This window comes from Podarcis liolepis (assembly GCF_965112155.1).
Source record: "Podarcis liolepis genome assembly, chromosome: 10".
Classification (NCBI taxonomy): Eukaryota; Metazoa; Chordata; class Lepidosauria; order Squamata; family Lacertidae; genus Podarcis; species Podarcis liolepis.
The window spans coordinates 18,886,248-18,907,495 of NC_139562.1; the positions used below are offsets into that span (position 1 = coordinate 18,886,248).

At 42.5% G+C, this 21,248-nt stretch overlaps 2 protein-coding genes across 24 annotated transcripts in view; both read right to left on the minus strand.

The window, feature by feature from the left end:
* Positions 1-7,523, minus strand: part of WNT5B (Wnt family member 5B) — a 131,126-nt gene extending 123,603 nt beyond the window's left edge. The window contains exon 1 of one of the 2 annotated variants that reach the window (XM_083461795.1): positions 7,432-7,523. In XM_083461795.1, coding sequence (XP_083317921.1) covers positions 7,432-7,515 — 84 coding nt within the window. In that variant the 5' untranslated portion in view covers positions 7,516-7,523. Of the gene's footprint in view, positions 1-5,283; positions 5,580-7,431 lie in introns of those variants that run through there. The other variant, XM_083461797.1, reaches the window with a different exon arrangement.
* Positions 7,524-13,781: 6,258 nt separating this feature from the next.
* ERC1 (ELKS/RAB6-interacting/CAST family member 1) overlaps positions 13,782-21,248 on the minus strand; it is a 161,416-nt gene continuing 153,949 nt past the window's right edge. For all 22 annotated transcript variants that reach the window (XR_014516241.1, XR_014516242.1, XM_083461763.1 and 19 more), the window contains one exon: positions 13,782-20,490. Coding sequence is in view for 20 of the 22 variants with exons in the window: in XM_083461763.1 (XP_083317889.1) it covers positions 20,353-20,490 (138 nt within the window). In the remaining 2 variants the exon portion in view is untranslated. The remainder of the gene's footprint in view (positions 20,491-21,248) is intronic.

Here is a 21,248-nt window from a genome sequence, read left to right on the forward strand (position 1 = left end):
GCTGGAAAGGTGGACAACATTACTTTAAGGGTGAGCCTGTGACCTCGATTCAGGAATTAAAGTATTTACCATCACAAAAGAATGGCCAGGCTGCCCAAGTAAGCAATCACTGGCTATTGCCACATATCCTGACAGACAGAATTTCTGCTGCAGACCGCCTCCTTCTGTGATGTATGTATGATGTTTCTGGGGGTGGTCTTGGGCTACAGGGTGGACAATTTCAAAAGTCTTTATAAGGGCTTGCACACCATTGTTCTGGGTTCCTCCTCCCTCCTGCATGTGGTGAGGACCCTGCTGCAACAGTTTAATAAAGATCAGGCTTACTAGCTGCTTTGCTTCTCAATATTATTTGGTTGGCCTCTGTTATTTTCTCCTACCAATAGGGAACCCACTTAAGGACTCTGTATGGGCTCTTGGATACCCCATAAGGGAAAAGGAGCAGATTTTGTTTACATCAGTTGCAATCCTAAACACACTTACTAGGTAGTAAGTCCAATTGAGTATAGTGGAATTTACATCTTAGAAAATATGCATAACCTGGCGCCGCACATACACTATCCAGAAATGGCTATGTTCCTTTCGTTGGAAAGTTTAAGTGGGGTGTGTTCACACCCATGGGAGACAGCAGTGCATTGTCTCAAAGGCCAAACTCAGCTGAGTAAAACTGAGGCAATCGCTTGCATTTTTTTAAATGGCATGACAAAATTGTACTCATGGTGGTGATTCATTTAGACTTCTATAATTAAAAATTCAAAAGATGCTTTGGACGCTGTGATGGATACATGAAGCAAATGAAAATGCTAAAAAGACTCTCTCCCCCTTTCTCTGCTTCAGAATCTTGTCCCATTTCCCAGACAGGTGTGTCACTGTCACATGTTTATTGCCAATTGTCTTATCAAACATTGTGGTCTCCTGTAAATCCTTATAAATGACAACAAACTTGTAAGAAATCAAAGCCAAAAGAAAAGAAAAGACAAACACACTCTCCCAGTTCATGGTCTGAATCAGGTAGAATGTTGGCTTTAGGATTAAATGCAAATTCAGGCTTTTAGTTGTCTTTGTTGCAAATCTCAAGCTTACCTGAAAGCCTCCAAAGGTAAACAAAAACAACTGGTGCTGCTTATACCTTCCGGCATTAAGTGGGAAAGGCATCCCATCTCCAGCAGACATGCAAACACAGCCCTGTCTCTCCACATTTTCTCCTAAAGTGCTCACTTGTGCTTCTTCATTTACAAACTAGCACTGCTTTGGGTGTTTTAGGTCTTTGTAAGAGTAAAGCCCACTTCACCAGGCATAGAAGCAGCTCTGTGGCAATCAGCATCAATATTCTAATCTTAAAAATAAAATAAAAATGCTTACATGCATTGGCAGATTGCTCCAGGACCTCACAATGGTGAAACTCAGCCCCGAGTCGGATATACAGTAACTGTGTTTCACTGCACTTGATTCCCATAGACCAAGCATGGCCAAACTTGGCTCTCCAGCTGTTTTGGGACTACAACTCCCATCATCCCTAGCTAACAGCACCAGAGGTTAGGGATGATGGGAATTGTAGTCCTAAAACCAAGGACCAAGTTTGGCCATGCCTGCCATAGACTAAGAGATGAAGATGGCACTGAACCCTGGGAATACAGATTGACTGTGGCTTCTTGTTGACAGTATAATCTTCACTCCCTGATAGGCAGAGGTGGCATCAGTAACTGGCACCTTCAACCCGGTACCTACTTGGCCCAAGGTATCACTGAGTTGAGTTGACTGTCCTGTCATGCCCTGGAGCACCCATTACTCTGGGACACTGTAGAAAAGTTAAACAGCAAGCAGATTGCCAGTACCAGCTGCCCCCAGTTTAGCCTATGAAAGTGTCCTCAGGCTCCAGGAGGTGTCCTTGAGTCTCTGTCTCTGAGGTAAAAGCCTTTCAGCAAACACCCAAGAGAGTGAGGATCAAGGCGCAACTCTCCTTTGAAATGGTCAGGTGTTGGGGACGGGCAGGGCTCTGAGAATCGTGTGGTGGAGGCAGCGGAGCCAGAGGCTGGTGCAGTGGAAGGAGGAAGTGATTTATGGGGTTTTGTGCCAAGGCTGAATGATAAGGAAGAGTTTGGGGGAGTAGGAGCAGGAGCTGGGGCTGGGGCTGGAGGAAGGGCGGGATGCCTCCCCTGCTGTCCCCCAGGACTAGGAGGGGTTTAAAGCGGCAGGCACAGTGACAACTTCTGTGTAGGAGAAGTCACACGTTGCTTGTACACGACCCATCAGATGTGAGTACTTAGGTTTGGGTGGAGACGTGGTTATGCTGTTGCCCCAACAGTCCAGTTTGGAGCACAAGCTAGGGCAGGGTCACCAGAAAATAGTCACCAGAAGCCTGTGTGTGCATTATGTGCACCTTTGGAGCTACTGCAAGTACATGGTTTGTCAACAAAGAATTCAACCACCAGCCATTTGTTCTCCCTGAGCTGGGTTTGCTGAGGACAATTGGCCTGCGATAGTCATGTTTTGGTCCGTTTTGTCTCACACCATTCTATTGAAACGCATCCACCGACCTTTCCCTATGAAAAGCATAGTATTTATATAAGCACTGTCAGAAGTACTATGAGCAGCCAAAGCTGACAAACATTGAAATTAGATCTGGTTGGCTGGCTTCAGTGGGGATATTTCTTTGGAAAGTGCACACTAATTTAAATACATACCCAAACAATTCAGCCAGACGCTTAACTGCACAGCTGCAGACTGTAACACATTCTGCCGTGACATAATTCTCAAATACTGTACACTAGTGTCACGCCTAAACATGCTCGGAAAAGTAAGCAGTGTCATACCGAAATACAGTGAACAAGGTGTCTTGACAACAATGAAAACTTAAAAAGGAAAAGAGGTGGGAAGTGGTGTCATTGAGTTCTCTCCATTGCTCTGCTGCACCCAATACAAATAAATAGATGACAAAGCCGTCTCCGACCTCAGTTCACTTTAGGTACCCAAAATAAGTTTTCCTCTTGTTCTGCTCCATTTTGCAATGTTGTACAGTGTCATGGAGTGGCTGGATGCAGAGGAGTGGTGGGAGGCACCAGCCAGGGAACCCCCAGGGGAAGAAGGCTCAGAGCCCAGGCATTGGTGGTGGGACAACAATGAGTGGATAGAGGGAGAAGAAGCAGACTGGGAGGACGAGGCATCTGCAGCAAAGAGGTGACATGGTTTAGTGAACAGGAAGAGGCTGTGATAATTTAGACTCCGAGGCCAAAGCGGGGACTAGGGGGGAGTGGGGCCAGGAGAGGCAGGCTGATGAAGAAGCCAGGGAGTCTCCCCCTCCTGCGGTGACCAGCTCCTCTCCACCCTGGTCTCCTAGAACCCCCAGAGAAATGAAATGGGCAGAATATAAGGTGCTTGTTCACAGACACAGCCTGAAACCATGTAGGAAATACCCTGGAGGGGAGAAGTCCTAGTGGGCACTGAGAAAGTGAGGACCTTCAGTCCTCACAACTGCTTCATTGGGGCAAGACCGCCTGGAAAGGGTTAGTGAGACCAGTAGGCACAGGTTGCAGTTTGCTTCCCTTGAATAAGGAGTTAACGTCACTGCCCTCGGGTGATTTATTGTTTTGTTGCTGACCTACACCTGACTCCAACCCTGACACACAGATAGAGATCCAGGCCTGCTCAGCATTTGAGGAGGGAAACAGCACTCGGTAACAGAAATAAAGTTCAAGTCAGACTCTTGGGTCTATGTAGCTCAACATTATCTATGTTGACCAGCAGCTGCTTTCCCGGTTTTCTGACTGGAGACATTCCCAGTCTTAGTAGGAGAACTGGGGACCTTTTGCATGCAAAGCAGATGCTCTGAGTGGCAAGCCTTCCAATATCATTGGTAATACATCAGTTCAGTTTCCCACTATTCAATACCAAACCCATTACAGTATCTGCTTCCATTGCAAGGTGATGTCAAACGATCTGAGAGCTCTGCCTAGCATGTTTATCTGTCATCATTTTTACACAAGTGAAACCAATGACCAATCTAGTCAGTCCAGCATCCTGCTCTCATAGGGGTCAACTAGATGCCTCTGGGAAGCCTACAAGCAGGACCCAAGTGCAACGCCACTCTTCCCACTTGTGAATCCCAACATGTGGTATCCAGTCCCTTGAGTAATCACAGGTTTGAACTCCCTGCAATAAAGATGGGGTAAAACAACAACAATGGCTGCAGCGTCCTTCAGGAATGGTGGGGGAAAGCAGCCTCCCACTCTAAGCACCTAAGAGAACTGGTGGGTCAGACCAAAACCCCATCCAATCCAGCATTTTGTTCCCACAGTGGCCAAACAAATTTGTATGGGAAGCCCTGAATGCACTTGAGTATTCCTCAGGCTTATAACAGTAGCCCTTTTGCATCAGACTAAGAACTCATCTAGTCTAGCATCCAGACCCAGAAGCTGGGCAAGAAGGCAATAACCTACCCAGCAACTGGAATTCCCTTAGCAACTGGAATTCAGTAGTATACTGCCTCTAAACCTGGAAGCTTCATATAATCATTGTAGCTGATATAGAGCCATTTCCCATTATGTTCTGCCACCATAGTCAGAGACATCAATTGATGGAAGCCACAGAAGAAGAGCATGCTCTTGTGCTGGGGTCCCGCTTTCTGGTTTTCCCCAGGCATCTGGCTCATCACTGAATGAATGGGGTGCTGGATTAGATGGGGCATTGGCCTGATCCAACAGGCTCTTATGTTATTTTTTTCTAACCACCTTGCCTGCCGCCACCTCTTACAGTAATAATCTTCATGTGCTTTGTCTATCAGTGTAACTGGGATGCCCCCCCAAGTTCTAATATTGTGGGAGAGGGTGCAGGTCTGGTCACTGTGTCTAAAGACAGCTCTCTGGCTTTACACAATCAGCTAACTGGCTCCGCACAACGAACACCTATTGTCAAGATAAACAATTAAATGGCCCTGTGTAATACCATGCAAGCTAAAGCCGCAAATCCCTCTCATTCAAAAGAAAAAAGGACAACTGCCCTGTGTTGGTAACAGTGCTCCAGCAACTGGGATTTAGAAATAAACAAACACACAAACCAAGTGCTTTTACAAGTGTACTTGGGGCGTATAAAAACGGAACATATTCAAGAGCAGAAATGTAGGCCTTGCTAACGCACCTCCCCACCCACTTAGCAAAACTTCCTTGAGCACCTCATGCCTACCACAGAAGTAAGAAATTAGGCCCAGAGAATTTCTCCTAGCACGCCCCCACCCCACCGCACCACAGAATATACCATTAACGCAACAAAAGAAAGAAAAAAATTACATACCTTTGTGCTCTGCTCTTCACTTCCTTCTTAAGCTCCAACAGAGGTGATAGTCTGAGGCCTTGCCTAAACCTTCAGCTCATAAGTGTCTCCTTTGGGGAGCTTGACCTCTCTTATACCACATTAACTGCCAAAGAATCCTGGGAACCAAAGTTTCTTAAAGGTGCTGGGAGCTGCTAGGAGGCCCCAATATTCCCCTCACAGAGCTGTTTTTCAGGGCGATTTGACAGTCAGTTCCTGTTCTCAGGGAACTCTGAGAATAGAGCTCTGTGAGGGAAATAAACCCTTAATGAACTACAGCTCCCATGATGCATTGGGTGAAGCCTTGTTTGTTTAAATTGGCCAGTCTTTAAATGTATGGTATGGCATAAATGAGGCCTAACTCTTGGCCTTACCTTGATACAAATGGGAATGAACTGTGTAGTCTGCCTGCAGTAACAAATAACAGAAAGCTGGGAGTGCTATTTATATATTAAATAGCACTCAGTGCTTGGTAGTCCCTCTAGGTTTCGTTTTCAATTCCTAACAGAGCCAGAGAGAGACTTTTTTGGTGTGCGTATTGTTGTTTTCAACATGCTAATATATAGATATGTGTCATGGGTGCCAGCACAAAATGGCTGCCGTGCACAGAAAGAAAAAGGTGGAGTGGAAGAAGAAAAAGAGGTGGAGGTTCACCCCTATATCTTGACTATAAAAGTTGGGTCTTAGCCTACTATACATTTTGAAAAGTAATGCCCATCCAAGCTGTTTCCCCTTAATAAGTTCCCAAAAGTGAAAGCTAATTCTGCCAAGATTCAAATGAGCTCAGAGAAGCAGATCCTGAGGGCATTTCTGCATGGGAGTTTCCTGCTGTCAAAGTATTGCATTTTAGTACAAAGCAACTGTGTGGGACAATATAGTAACACACACAAAGATCTGAAGGTACCATAATGCAAAGAACTTGCTGTATGCTTCCTCTGAATGAGCCGCATACAAACTAGGTGAACATCCTTTTTTGTCTTAGATTATTCACTTAAGAACACAGCAATAGCTTTTGAACCCCATCTCCCCAAATTATCTGCTGCCAAGATGGTTTCAAATTTCTGCACATCTTTGGGCCTTAGTTGGCAGTTCAGGGGTCTGACTCCCAACTTGTCTGCAGTCTCCCCCAGTCCCACTCTCCTTGCTGCACGGGAGAGGAGCCTAGGAAGCTCCTTATACAAAGTCTACACTGACTGGCAGCAGCTTCCCAATTCTTCAGACAGGAGATATTCTTAGTCCTATCTGGAAATGTTGAGGACTGAACCTGGGACCATGTGCCTGCAAAGCAGATGCTTTACCATTGAGCTAAGGCCGTTCCCCACAATATCTTGCTTATGTTCCAAGGCCCACTAGGGTTGGGAACACAGCAGTTGCCAAAACAGACATTTCTATTATTATTATTATTATTATTATTATTATTATTATTATTATTATTATTATTATTTAAAAAGGGAACCACAGCACAAAAGTTTCCCTTTCTCTTGAGTTTTGGACCCAGAGAAAATATCACTTTGGCAATTCTGCTAGCAGCGAGATCCTTCTGAGACTCAATCCAGCAGTCGTGAACCCTGGGTTGCTGTGTAAACAGTCTGTCTTGATTATCTCCACAGTTACAATAAGGCAAATAAAGTCAAAGCCAAAACACACCATTGAACGGCAATAAGTGTATCAGCATGCAGAGAGTGTCCCTAATTCCCAAAGTGGGCAGACATTCAAGACTTGCTTGGTGCAATTTTTAGCTTTAAGAATAATTATTACACTTCAATGGCAGACTACACAGCCAGTCCCAAAATAAGCAGGCTGTAAACAAGCCGCAAAGGGAATAGGGGCTGGCGATAAGGTTCATTCAGTGTTAAAAATGTAAGCTTGTCTGAACAACCTTTCCTTTGTCCTTTTCTGCACACGTAAGGGGAAAACCTGAGTCAACAGGTGTCCCTTTGAGGGAGTCACTCAGTCTTCACACTGGTTCGTTATAAAGGCAAGAGTGGTTCCATTTGAAGAAGGTCTCTGGCATTAGAAAGGGAGTTTTAGCTTCCCTCCAGGCAGAAAAGAGAAAGGGGCAGTCTAGCCCTCCCCACTCTGCAGCCTGAAGAAAACAAACTTGGCAACTACTGAGTTGAGATCACTCACCAGTCTTACTGCAGCCTGTGCCAAATTGGTGCCCTTCAGATGTTTTAGACTGCTGTGACTGATGGGAGTTGCAGCCCAAACCATCACTTGGTTGGCAAAGATTTGTCACATCCATGCCATGCATTTAGGGCACATTTAAACCACTTTCACAGTCATGGCTTCCCCCAAGGAATCCTGGGAACTGTAGGCCAACCCTCAAAGGAATACAGTTCCTTTCACCCTTAACAAACTACAGTTCCTAGGATTCTTTGGGGGAAGCCATGTGTTTTAAACATGTGGTGTGGATGCTTAGTTTACCTTGCTATATCACGTGCTCAAACCATTTAAGCATGGAGTTCTCTGACCGTTATCCAGGGCTAACACATTCTAGAGTGTTTATTAGAGGAACAGTAAAAACAATTTCACTGTAATCTGAATTTTGGAATGAATTTAAATAGAGCTAGTAATCCCCTGAAACCCATGTCCACCCAATTAATCCCCCTCTTTACCCCAACTGTTGTTCCATGAGCCCTTCAACCCCACCTTTCCTACTTACCATAACATCATTCATTCATTCATTCATTCATTCATTCATTTATAATTATTAGTAACTTGCAACCTAACAGGTCTCCAAGAGTCTTACACCAAAGAATATATTTAAAAATTGCAAAGTTTAACGTGAAACATCTTTATTCGTAATTTTGTTCTGTTTCATTTTTACATATACCCCCTCCCGCATTCTGTTATGTCCTTTCCTTCAACCTGCACACAAGGATTTAGGCCACAGGCCTGATCTTTCAGCATTAATCTAAGCTTAGGTCATCTTATCATCTCCACAAGGATGGCTACAGCTGATACACAAACGCTGTTAGACTTGGGTTGTAGAAATAGCCTCCAGGGCTTGCTAAAAAATTCCAAAAGGTTAGCAAGCACATAAGAAGGGAAAATTGCAGCCCGAAGAGTTGAAGTGAAGTCCACCAGTTTTGTGAAGTTATGACTGAAAGCATTAAGCAACCTTATCTTTTAAGAATAAGCTACTAGTTCAGACATAGACCAAACTAGCTGGCATTAACATTTACTGTACACATTCCATTGGTAACCAAGAGCTACTACAGATGTAATGTTTTTCCAGCATGAAGATAATCTTGGTGAAGGGGAAAAACATGGTCACACACTACACTGTTAAGTATACCCTAAGGAGATTTTAAATCTACAGCTACAAATGTAAACGCAACAAACAGATGTTTGCAAACGTCCATTCAAGCATACTTATCATTTACATGTTACATTTACAAGTGCAGAGTTAAAATCTGGAATTTGCTCCCACAAGATGTAGTGGCCATCAACTTGGACGGCTTTAAAATGAGTTTATACAAATTCATAGAGGATGAGGTAGTCAGTGGCTACTAACCATGATGTCTGTGTATTACCTACACTGTTGGAGGCAGTGTGTTTCTGAATACTAGTTGTTGGGAATCACAAGTTGAGAGGGTGCTGTTGCACTCAAGTCCTGTTGGTGGGCTTCTCATAGGCATCTGGTTGCCCACTATTACAACAGGAAGATGGCCTGTATGATGGACCTCGGTTTGATTCAGTGTGGTTTTTCTGAGGTGCTTATGTAAACTGCATGTTTTTGGGAAGCACTCCAAGTCATCATCTTTTTTCCCCTTTTCCCCCCCACTAAGATTAAGCAACTTTGGCTCAATTTACACATGCATGTTTGCCACTGGATGACCACAGCATCAAGAGTTACCTAACTTGCTTGCATGAAGACTGAAACACAAGATAACTTTTCATATCAGTTGCAATGTTTTCCCCCAATGAAACTAAGCCACACGTTCAGTTGTACAAATGTGAAGAAACCAAGTGATGGGCAGTGGCGGACTTGGCAATATCATGCCGTGTGTGAGGCTAAAATCGTGGTGCCTTCCTAAAGCCAGGTTAAGGGAAGCAGGGGCTTTAGGAAGGAGGGGTGAGGCTCTGCCAAGATCCTAGAGCTCTCACAGCACCTTCCCAAAGCTAGTCTCTCTAGTCTTGGTGCAGCATTCGGACCATGACACCACACTAGCTCTCATATATTGTTATATTGTGACTATAGGCTGATCTGGTCTTGAATTAAACATTGCTGATTCTTTTGTGCCCTTTAAGTGCTCTGTTTCTACAGTTTACATATTTATTATGTTTTAATACTGCTTAACTATATATATGGTGCCATTTATAGAGTGACCAGTATAGACAGTGAGCAAAATATACTGTTATGGGCTAGTGGGGGAGCAGGAGTCCACTGATAGTATGCTGTCTGAAGGCTCCCCAAAATGTGTAACTGGCATGTACACTTGGAGATGGTGTCTGCAGAAACTAACCTACACATGGACATGGACTTCACAAATCATTGCTACTTTCCTCCACAGGCTCTTGGACACAATAATGAATTCATGGCATAAGTGGAGCTCTGAATTCAGCATCCATTGCTATTATGCTCCTGGCAACTAGAGCAGGGTAAGCAAGCAACCCCTATCATGGTACCATTCATTTACTATGAGATGGCAGTAAAGAATGGCAGTTCCTTGCTGCTTTTCCAGTATATGCCACCTAGATGTGTGTTTATTATACCATTTAAAAAAAACCAAAACCCACACACATCGTTTTATAACACTTGCTTTTTTCCAACGCCAAACTCATAGGCAAAGGCCCACAGATATTATTGTAAGCACAAATAAAGCAAGCACAAATAAATGGGTGATGTGACAGAAACATAAAAAGGTGTGGTTTCTCTCCCTCCTTCATAATACAAGAATTGTGTCTGAAAGCAGTTGCAGTGTCAGCGATAATGGCTTGTCTCAAAGAAACTTGCTATTGCTTTGCTAGAATGTACTTTTAAAGCATTGGGTTATATTTCCAAGCTTAATGAATAACTGTGAGATATGCAGGTTGCTATCCATCATGATGTCAATGGAGATAATGCAGCAGTGCCTCTTAGCATAGAAATACTAGATAAGGACTCCTGTGAATGAAAAGAAACCAACACAGCACTGTTGTGTCATCCGTGGTTAAGGAGGATGGGGATAAATTGTATCTATTGCCTCTTTAAATGTCCCCCTCCCCCCCAGTGACTGCTCTAAGAGGCACTGGCCTCTGATCAGTTTCCAATTCAAGGTGCTGGTGGCTTTTCTATAAAGGCCTACATGAATTGGGGCTGCTGGTTCCTGAAGAAATGCCTGCTCTTGCACCAGCCTGCCTGTACACTGATAGTCATCTGATGATACCATCCCCAGAGTGCTCCTGCTGTCTGAAGTGAGGTGATAGATGACTGGGAAGGGAGCACATATGGTTCAGATAGTAAGCAATCTATACATGGAACAATGAAATAATAATAATAATAATAATAATAATAATAATAATAATAATAATAATAATAATAAGGCTGTGGTGTCCTGACACTGGATTTCTCTCGTCAGGCACTTGGAATGCTCATCTTTTCAATGCTAGGCAAACACCTTCTTATTCTTCCAGGGAGGCTTTTGAATTGCTTTGATATTGTGATTTTTAGTGCTGCTTTTAATTGCCCTTTGAGGTTTCAATTGCATGCTTTTTTTTGTTACTGTATTATTATTATTTTGTAAACTGTGCTGAAACTGGATGTCGAAAGGTGGTGCAGAAACCCCTTAACACATGATGGGGGCTATGCTCTGCCTCTACAGTAGGAGACAGTAATGCTTCTGAATAGTGGTTGCTGGGAACTACAGCTTGGGGTCCTGCTTGCAAGTTTTCCAAAGGCATCAGGGGTGGCCACAGCGAGAACAGGATGCTGAACTAGATGGTCCATTGGCCTGATCCAGTAGACTCTTCTTAACCCGCTCTCCCATTTTTCCCCATGGTGAGAGCAGATTAGATCAGGCATAGGCAAACTCAGCCCTCCAGATGTTTTGGGTCCTGTTAGCTAGGGATGATGGGAGTTGTAGTCCCAAAACATCTGGAGGGCGAGTTTGCCTATGCCTGGATTCGATGATATAACGGAAAACATTGGTAGGGAACCTTTTGTTTTTTCTCATGAGCAACCTTCAAAGGGTTGCATGTTGGCTTGACCTGAGGCAAATGTGGGCAGAGTGATGGATGTGACTCTTACCTTTGTAAGAGAACCCTTTGGGGTTCTCCCCCCCCCCCGCGCTTGCAATTTTTCCATCCTCTATGCAAAAAAGACACCACCACAGTTCAAAGGCACATTCCAGCAAGACAAAAAGGGCTTGTGAAGGGGTGTGGCCTGAGGACTCCTGAGGGTTTGACACAGAGAGGCAGGCAGGGGGAGAATATAATATTAGAAATTCAACTAGAGTGTATACCAGAGACTCAATCACTGTTATTCTCATGCCTGTTTCATTCCCCCCCCCCCCCGTTTTAGGCACAGATGTCTCAACACAGGACATCTTGCGCTCTTTTTACTGCCCAGCACATAAATGGTAACCTGATAATACATGAAAGAGATTTGGCACCTTTGCTGTTTAGCATAAGCAATGTTATTGTTACAGGCCCTCTAAGCTGTGACTCAGGCATCTGTTCTAGGGAGAGAATCCTTGGCATTTATGAAGTTACGCTTTGACCACTTCCTGAATTTGTGACTCTTGAACCTCAGCAGCTCAGGAGTTCAGAAAGGGCATGCCACCGAAAACTGCAACCCCCCATGCTTTCTGAATGACACATTCAGATGTAACATTATATTTAACTTACAGTTTTGTCCAGCTAACTGAGGTATTAATTATGAGATAACATAGCAAGCCCTGGTCTGATGTGAGCCCAGAGATCTCTATCTGCAGAATAAATCTAAAAGATATTGAATTAAGGCAATAGATCTGTTTCCAGCAGGATTCTTTGAGCCCCTAAGGCCATTTCCCATGCTTCATTGACAAAAATTGGTATTAAAATCCTACAAAGCTGAGACGGGGAGCCTGTGGCCCCCCAGATGCTGCTGAATTACAAATCCCAGCATCTCTGATGACTGGCAATGCTATCTGGGGCTGAAATTCAGCATGACCTGGAGGGCCTCAGGTTCTTCATCCTTGGCATAAGCATACATGAACTTCTAAGGCTAAGGTCATTATCTCCTAAAACTATAACAGAGATTTAAAGTCTGCACTGCTGCTCACATTGATCAATTGCCCTGGATGCTAAAACTGCAGGGAGTGCTGGAGAATCAGATGAAGAGCAATTTTGTTGGAGTCCCAGTTCTAAAGAAGCCCCTAAATGTGTCTTGTTGCAGATAGAGATGGGCTGGCACTGGAATTTCCAGGCCAGCAGATGAGCCTGATGGGCATTAAGCAGTGGTGCATTATAGGACTTGCCATGAGAAAGGATGCATCTCTAAGCAACGGAAGCAAAAAAGCTGTCTTGTATGGTGAAAAGCCAGTTTTGCTAGTTTTCTTTTCTTAAAATCAGCTACTTACTGTTTCTTACAAGTTAAATGAATGGATAAATTATTTAGATCAGGACATAATAATTTTCAGGTTTACTGAATCTGAAAAAAACAAAAACAAAGCCTTTATATAATTTCCTTGAATGTAAAGATGTGAAATGCGCAATAATCAAAGTAGAATGAATTTAAAAATAAGAAATGAACCTGAAATGGCAGAACATTGCTGGCAAGTTTTTTTGTGTGTGTTTTTGAAGGCAAGGGGGGAGATGAGCAGGACGCTTTGCACCACATGGCAGGGCATTGTAGCATGGATGGTTGGGAGTACAGTGAAAGAAAACCAAACCTTTATATACTTCTGTAGATATGCATGTATACTGGATATGCCATCCTGAGCATCTCTTTTATTGTACTAAAAGGAAAAAAGTAACTTGGGACTTTTCTAGATGGAGGCAGGGAAGGAGAGGTCCAACCAGCATCAAAAAAGGAAGAAAAATAATTATGGAGCTCTATGGTGAACCAGAAGAACTTTAAATATGTGTCATGTGACAACTGTGACAGTACAAAGAGAGATGTTCATGTCCTCAAATGCCGCAATTCCCTCCTTTCACAGTTCCATAGAAACACAACACATCCTTGGATTAGACAAGACAAATTCACCAATAAGGTTATCAACAGCTACTACCTGTGACAACTATGCTCTCTCTCCACTGCTGGAGGCAATATGCTTCTGCACACCAGTTGCTGGTCATCAAAGAAGTGTGCTGTTGTGTTCATGTCCTGAATGCGGGCTTCAATTGGTATCCGGCTGACCGCTGTGTGAACAGGATGTTGGGCTACATATCCAGCAGGGTCTTCTTATGATCTTATGCTTTGGAGTCAGTGTAGCAACTACACATGAGGGTACGGAAGGAAGTGTGGCAAGAGGAAGGTTAAAAGGCAATTAAAAACAACAAGCAGACAGCACCATTTTTAAATAATTTTATAATTTCCTCATGAACTTAGTTTGTGAATAAAAAAAAGGAAAGAGAAAAAAAAACTGAACAAAAGTGTTTATATTATCAAGGCAAAGTTGAATATATAACACAATTTCTTTGCAATTCATTATCCTGTCAGTAACATGACTCCATCAATAAAACACATACAAGTTGAAGGCAGCGTGCGCACTTGCATCACAGACATCTATTATCTCCCGCTGCTGCTCCTTCCAGAAGGAACTCAAAGTATGCCAGACTATATATGCAAAGCTCATCTCCTCCTCTGTTAAAGTGCAACACATCACTTTCTGAGTAGTAAAAGATCACTTTCTGTAGTGTATGCGTGAGAGGGGTGTGTGTGTGTGTTGGGGACATCCTACAATTTTTCACTCCCTTTGACAGCCCGCTGTGCTGCCTTCACGAAAAATTTGTTAAAACGGATCCTGGTGATCTAAATTCAGCATGAGGTAAATGAGAGGGAAGTAGCAATACTGTCCTGGCAGGGATGAATGAACATGATGTTACATCAGCTTTAAGTCATGCCAGTTGATAATAGTGTCTTCTGGATACAACTCCATTTACTTACATGGAACCTAAAGAAGAACACGAACTTTTGATATGCATAAATAAGCTTAGATCTAGCATACCAAATATCACTGAAGGACAGAAGACTAGCTGAGCAAAGCAACACCTGTGAACTATTTGTATTTAGGAGGTGCCCACTGAAACCAGTATTAAGCCAAATCCTGGGTTCACTCAGCAGGGTTTCCCAAACTTTGGCTTCCAGCTGTTTTGGACTACATTTTCCATCATCTCTGACCACTGGTCCTGCTAGCTAGGGATTATGAGGGTTGTAGTCCAAAAACAGCTGGAGACCCAAGTTTGGGAAACCCAGGTTTACCAGGTGGAAATGATTGAGAGAAATGATTTAGCCATGAAAGATGTCTAAAAAACAAATTAAAGGAAGAATATGAATTAAGCTTGGCTTAATATTTATATCCCATATTAACAAAAATGTATCCCAGCATTCTCAACTTTGACTTCTGCTGCAGCAATGAAAAATGAATTAAATAGACAGCAGCACAGGAACATTGGTAACCTCAAACTGAAAGAGTTACTGATATCCCCCAAATTTACCAGGATTTTTAAAAAAGGTACATTCATGTAAAATAAATTAAGATATGGCTAGTAGCAACAGTATTTATGATATGCAGATTTGTGTTGGCCGTACCCTTTAAATGTAAATTCAAAAGTTTCCATCCCACTGGTGCAGAAAAGAATGGCAAGCCCTTTGTTGTAAGATTCTGAATGCACATTTTCAAAAGTGGGTACATACAAAATAACCACACACAAATAAACTGGGACTGACATAAATGAAGGTGCATTAAGAAATACTAAGTAGTTTGTGTGTAAAAAATAGAGACTAAAAGAGTGTGCAAAAATGCTGCAATGCATCCCTTCTATTTAAATTTGCAGTATTAAAGCCCCAGAGATATCAATGGAAAAAGTAGTTTCTAATGCTGCCCCTTCCTGTTTTAGAAAAGTCATCCATACATTACAGTATTGGGAGAGGGATAAAATCAGGAGTTAATAACATTGCTAAGAAGGCCACACTGGTTTGGTCTTCCTTGGTCTGTCAAAGGCAATTGAAAGGTACCTTGATCCTAAAAAACCAATTTCCTTATAAAACTGGGAGGAGTTGTCCAGAACTTTGCCTTTTCATATTTTGAATTCCTTTGGATGATACATTTAATTTTTTATATTTTTAATACACAACTTTTTTCATTTCTACTTCTATCTTTTTTTTATTTAAAACTGGACAACAGACACACATTGTCGGTAATTGTCCCAGCCAGAGGACCACACAGACAATAATTGACAAGCAGAGAACAAAACAGGAAAATAAAAAATAAAAAATATACCCCTGAAAAAGGAAAGGGAAAATACCAATGATGACAGGGTTACAGCACTCGCCACACACACTGAAAAAAGTCAGTATTCTTATGTTTACGCTTTTGACACTAAAAAGTTTGGAAATGCTTTTATTTTATTTTTTTAAAAAGGTCAACAGACACAGCCATTTTGTTCAGAAGGATAACGGCTTTCCTCTACAAATGGAAAAAAGTTAAAAAATATTGTATTATAAAAACAGCACCTGCTGCACTGACAAGACTGAGTGATTGGCATGAGAAGAGTTTTGTCTTGTCAATTCTGGCAGCTCTCAGCCACCAATTGCCTGACTTCCCAATTCCACTCCCACCACTAGGGGCAGTGTTATTAAATCAAGAACTTCCTGTTTTCCATGACTATTACTGCTTAGTTCTCTGAAGTAGCACCTTCTAGCTCCAACTGTTTTGACATTTTCACTCAGGTCACTCCACGAAACCATGCTAGGTTGCTAGCATAGAGGTGTGAGATAGGAGGAAATCAGTGTTCCATTAACTTAGTGTTTCAGATATAAGAATTTTCCAAAACAGAATGCTCCCTGAATGTTAGAATAGAGAAAAACAGATGCCTAAAACTCCCATACTACATATTTCACAGTGATCTTCTAAAATACACTGAGAAGACCCAAATACACTGGTATATGATAGCACACACTCTAACCATTTCGTTCAGTTTTGGATTTTTAGAGTTTGGCATTTTTTGTAAGTGAAAGCACTATCAAAAGGCAATCATCATAGCAGACCCCAAACATGAAAAAGACATTTCACTAAGATGTGTCTCTTATTAGTTCTTTGAACATTAGTAGCTAGTGTCACTGTACAATTCAGAATCTGACTGCCATTTATTTTATTATTTTTAAACACCTGGATTTGATAGGATTGGAAGCAGAATCTGGATTCCTTGGGAGCATTAAGCAGTCCAATTAGAAAGTCAAGAAATTACCTGGATTGTCCAGGGAGTTTTAATAACTGCACCAAATTTAAGACAAACTGCTCCACTACTCCCTCTATAGGGGGTTCCTGAAGTTTATAACCACCTTTTACATATTAGCATCTTTATAGCTTGAAAAAGTAACACCACATTCCTTAAATACAACCAAGCCTTGTTATAACCCGGCAACAAAAGTATATGGCCATTGCTAGTGTAAAACAAGAGATTTTAGAATCCCCTGATAAGAGACTATTTCTGAAAGCTGGACTGAATAACAAGGAAGGTGAGGATAGGTTTCTAGCACAACTGTCCAGAGCTGTATTTTCTGGACACAAGTGGTAGATCTCACTCATTTCAGATATGGTAGATACAAAAATCTTTCAGAGCTGTGATAGTGTAGTGGCAGTCAGATTGCTACATATAACCCTTTTGGATCTGTGCATTTTATATCTTGTAAAACGTTAACAATGTTAACCAGATCCACAAGGCAGTCAACTATTTTGCACTCTTCTGTTAAAGGAAGCAAGTTGAAGCAGGCCAGGTTCAACAACAATTCATGGCCAACACCTTGCATTTAAGGCTCCACAGTTCCTAGAGAAATGCAGAGAGACAGGACCTCTATCCAAATGGCATCAAGGAGATTATCTGCAATGGCACACTGCTGATAAAGTCAGGTCATTGTTCCAAGATAAGATCTTGTTTGTTCTCTCTCTTTCTCTCAGTACTTTACTGAGGGATTAGATCATTTTTTTACTGGGAGCTTAGATCAGGCATTAGGGTGACAGGACTCTGAGCTCATGGAATGGGGTGGGAAAGTTGTGTGCTTGGTGGTGGGATAAGAGAGGAGTTGAAAGAGATGCATACTCCAGACTTGGGCTTGGAGAGGGAGGGGTTCAAACAGCAGGTGTGCTGCTGGGTGACAGAAACCAAATGGCCAGTGTGGGAACTGGCTCTGTTTCACAAATCCCCTCCTCCCCGGAGCACATGCTGTGAGTAGAGTGGAGTGTAAACAATGGGCTTTACCCCAATTTCATTTTGGTGGGCCCTGTACACACTGCCTTGGGAATGGCATCTCTCTGCTTAAGCAGCTCCTGTGTCTGTAGTAGCACAGCCACATGGTGGCAGCTGAGTTAAAGGCTCCAAAAATACTAGCATGGAGAACTGTGATTTATGCGATTTATGCACAATGCCAGAAGCACATGGGGATGAAGTATCAACCACAAGCAACTATCTCCATCTCCACTCCCGAAATTTCAGCAACACCCCTGCCCCCAAAGCCACTATCAAAGAGCATCTGAGTAAGAGGTTTACAAGCAGAAGTCATTTCAACCGCTGATAAGGAAAATTCCATAGCTTCCCCCACAGAGAGAGTGGATTGTTTTACAGCAGGGAACAAGGGCAGCTGGAGACAAGGCCATATAACTTAACAGGATAGCCTGGGAGTGGTGGTGGTGGGAAGATGTTAGGCCTGAAGGCTGAGATGGTTTTACAGGCAGCATTAAATCCCTACAGTGAGTAATTAGGGATGAAGAAGAAAAGGCTATAAGGGAGATTTCAAAACAACAGCTCCTATCAAAATGTGCTGACTCAAAACAATGGGGGCAAAGGCGCGGTTCTGGTATGAGGCATGGCTCAATGGTATGTACAGTCACTGTCTACATGCCTTCCGGTAAAGGCAATTTCAACCTTGAGAACATTCAAGTCTCTCCCCCGCCCGCCTTTCTGAGAAAAAGCATCAGCCTCAGGCTATTAATGCCATCAGCTCTAAAACTACCATTCCGGATCTCCAAAGTCCTGAAGGTGCTAACTAAGACAGCAATGTGAATTCCTCATCGGAAAATCCACATGAGAAACACTGTTTGCCATTCCAAACCAATCTTATACTGTATCTCCTTTCTGAGGTATCCCCAGGTTCCTTCTCCTGAATGAGAATGAAAAGGAAGAAATGGAGCATCTTGAAGAAGTGACTGAATCCTTTCATTTTCAAAGGCAGAAACTATGTGTATAAAAAGTAGTAATAAAGGATTCATAGAGTGCCTAGAGGACTCTTGATTCAGTCAGAGAGGCTCCTGATTGGGGATATTGGGGCTGTTCAATGTCCATGGGTTGAAGATGGTAATGACTGAACAGTAACTTTATAGAAAATTATCCCTTGCTATATAGAAAACAATGTCTTAGGGCATGGGTTGCCAAATTGGAAAGCTGCACTGGTAGAGTGGGGATACTGTTGAAGGGGAAAAGAAAAAGGCTTTGAGAGCGTGTCTGCTTTCTAAACTTTGAATGCATGGGCCTATCCATGTGTAAATTGCTTAAGCTGGAAAAGCCAAGCATGGTGATTTGGGCAATCATTATAGAGGTAAACGAGTTAGGAAAGCATTGTAAGGAACAGTGATCTTTTCTCTTATTTCATTAAGTTCAGAATCCCAACTCTTTCTTCTATGTTTGCTCCAAAAGGTTCTATTAATCCTGAAATCTGCAAGAATAAACATCAAAAACAGTTCCTCTCAGGAAGAAATAACCTGATACCAGAATTCTGTTCTTGTGAATGCCTGAAGAATGACACTATGCATAAAATGTTGCCCGGATTAAAACTGTATTTTCACAATTGGCGCAAAACACGTGAATAGCCAGATTCCTATTTATGAGCCTGTGAATTTGGATACGTTAAGAGGATGCCATTTAGAGAAACTATTTTGGGTTTACTCAGTCTTTGGTGAGTGTTATAGAAGAAGCAGTAGGGGCGACCATATCTAGTACTCTTGGAGCCGGGCATAGCTTATAAAGTAAACCCCTAAGAAATCAGAAATAGATAAAATGAGAAGTAATGCATAAAGAGAGCACCCTTCACATGAGAATGCAAAGCTATGTAGAAAAGGTACTAAAATTTGCCAGAAGAGCAAGAAACTTGGCTAAAGAAAACACAGGAAGCTGCCATCTAGCTTAGTAGTGTTGACTAGCAGTGGCTCTCCAGGTTTTCAGGTAAGAAGACCCTTCCCCAACAGCCACATGCATTTCATAGCTATTTTGGTAAACAAAAACAAGGCTTACAATAGGCAGAAAACCAGAGAAAACATGTTTCCCATTCTTACCCAATTGAAGTTACCAAAGAGAACAAGGGATTCTCCTTACCACCCACAATCTCCTTGTAACAGCTTCCGCTTTTAGGATAAAACTCCTGTGCAGACATAGGCAGCATACCTTGAGCTAGCTAAATCAATGTTGGCCAACTGTGGGCCGCTATCAGAACACACTCAACTTCCCTCATAAAGGAAGGTAGGCCAAAGATTTCTACTAACGGAAAAAAATAAAATCAAGGCAAGTGTTCTCCTGCCACCACTTCAAGGATCACCAGAACTACCTGTGTCCAATATATTGCCACTTCCATGCTTACTGAACTCAGTAAATTTCTGAGCAGACGTATCCCAAAGCCAACAGGAAAAGTAACTGGGAGGCATATTCCAAAGAAGAAAGGCAGTGAGAGGATGAATGCAGACATGAATCAGTATCTATAAACTGGAAGAGCGGAGATAGGTTCATTTGTTTCTTTTTATAAAAAGGTGCACCAAAAGTTTCTGTTTTCTCCCCCTCCCCACTTTCACACAATTCTGCATCCTCATGACTCCTTGGACTGACCGGGCTTGGCCCCCAGGCATGCTGCTGCTAGGGGGCTAGCACTGGCTTCGGTCATGATGACTCTTCAAGTGCATTGACAACTTGCTCCAGGATGTCAGGGCAGTGATCGGCTATCTGCTGTAGAATGGCATTGGCAAACTCTTGTAGCTCTGCACTGTCCCTCTCGCCTTTTTCCAGCTCATTGTGAAGCTGCAAAAAAGAAAAGAAAAAGGACAGAATTGAGTAAACACACGTTTGTGTTTTAAAATGTCACACCAGCAATTAGTCCTTAGTCTGTCCTCCAAATGTATACCAAACAGGGGATCCCTATAGACACAACCACATGCAAAATATAATGCCTGGCCTGGGGCAACCATATTGACAGGTGTTGCTTTCCAGTGAAGATTCATGCAAGCAGCACACAGGAGATAAAAAATGGACAGCATAGTTGCTGAATAACATTTTATTTGCTTGGAGCAGCTGCACCTGTAGGGGCACCTTGGATGGAATGTTTTAGAACATTTGAAAAGACATCTATTAATGCATAAACAAGCATCCCCTCCTTTTTACCATACCTTTCCACAATAAAGGTCCACAAGCTGATTTACAGAAGTACAAAAAAACCCACCTAGTTTTCATCATCCCTTTGCATGTCTGAGTAAAGACCTTGATGATAAATTATGAAGCAAAAGAAAATTGGAGAGGTATAGAGAGATGAAGAGGAGGATTAAAAGGGGGGGAACCCAATGTATAAAGGGAAAAGTTCTTAACATATTGCCCACAAAACGTTATCTTCTCAAAATATCCTTGGGTTCCTAGTTCCTACCACATTACTGTATGGCCACTACCATCTCCCAGGCTATTTATTTTTAAAAGGTAATAGTTAACCTCACTCTGCAATTTTAATTCAATACAAACAATCCTGCTAGAAAGAAAATTGCCATGTGCAGATTCCAAATGTGTGCTAG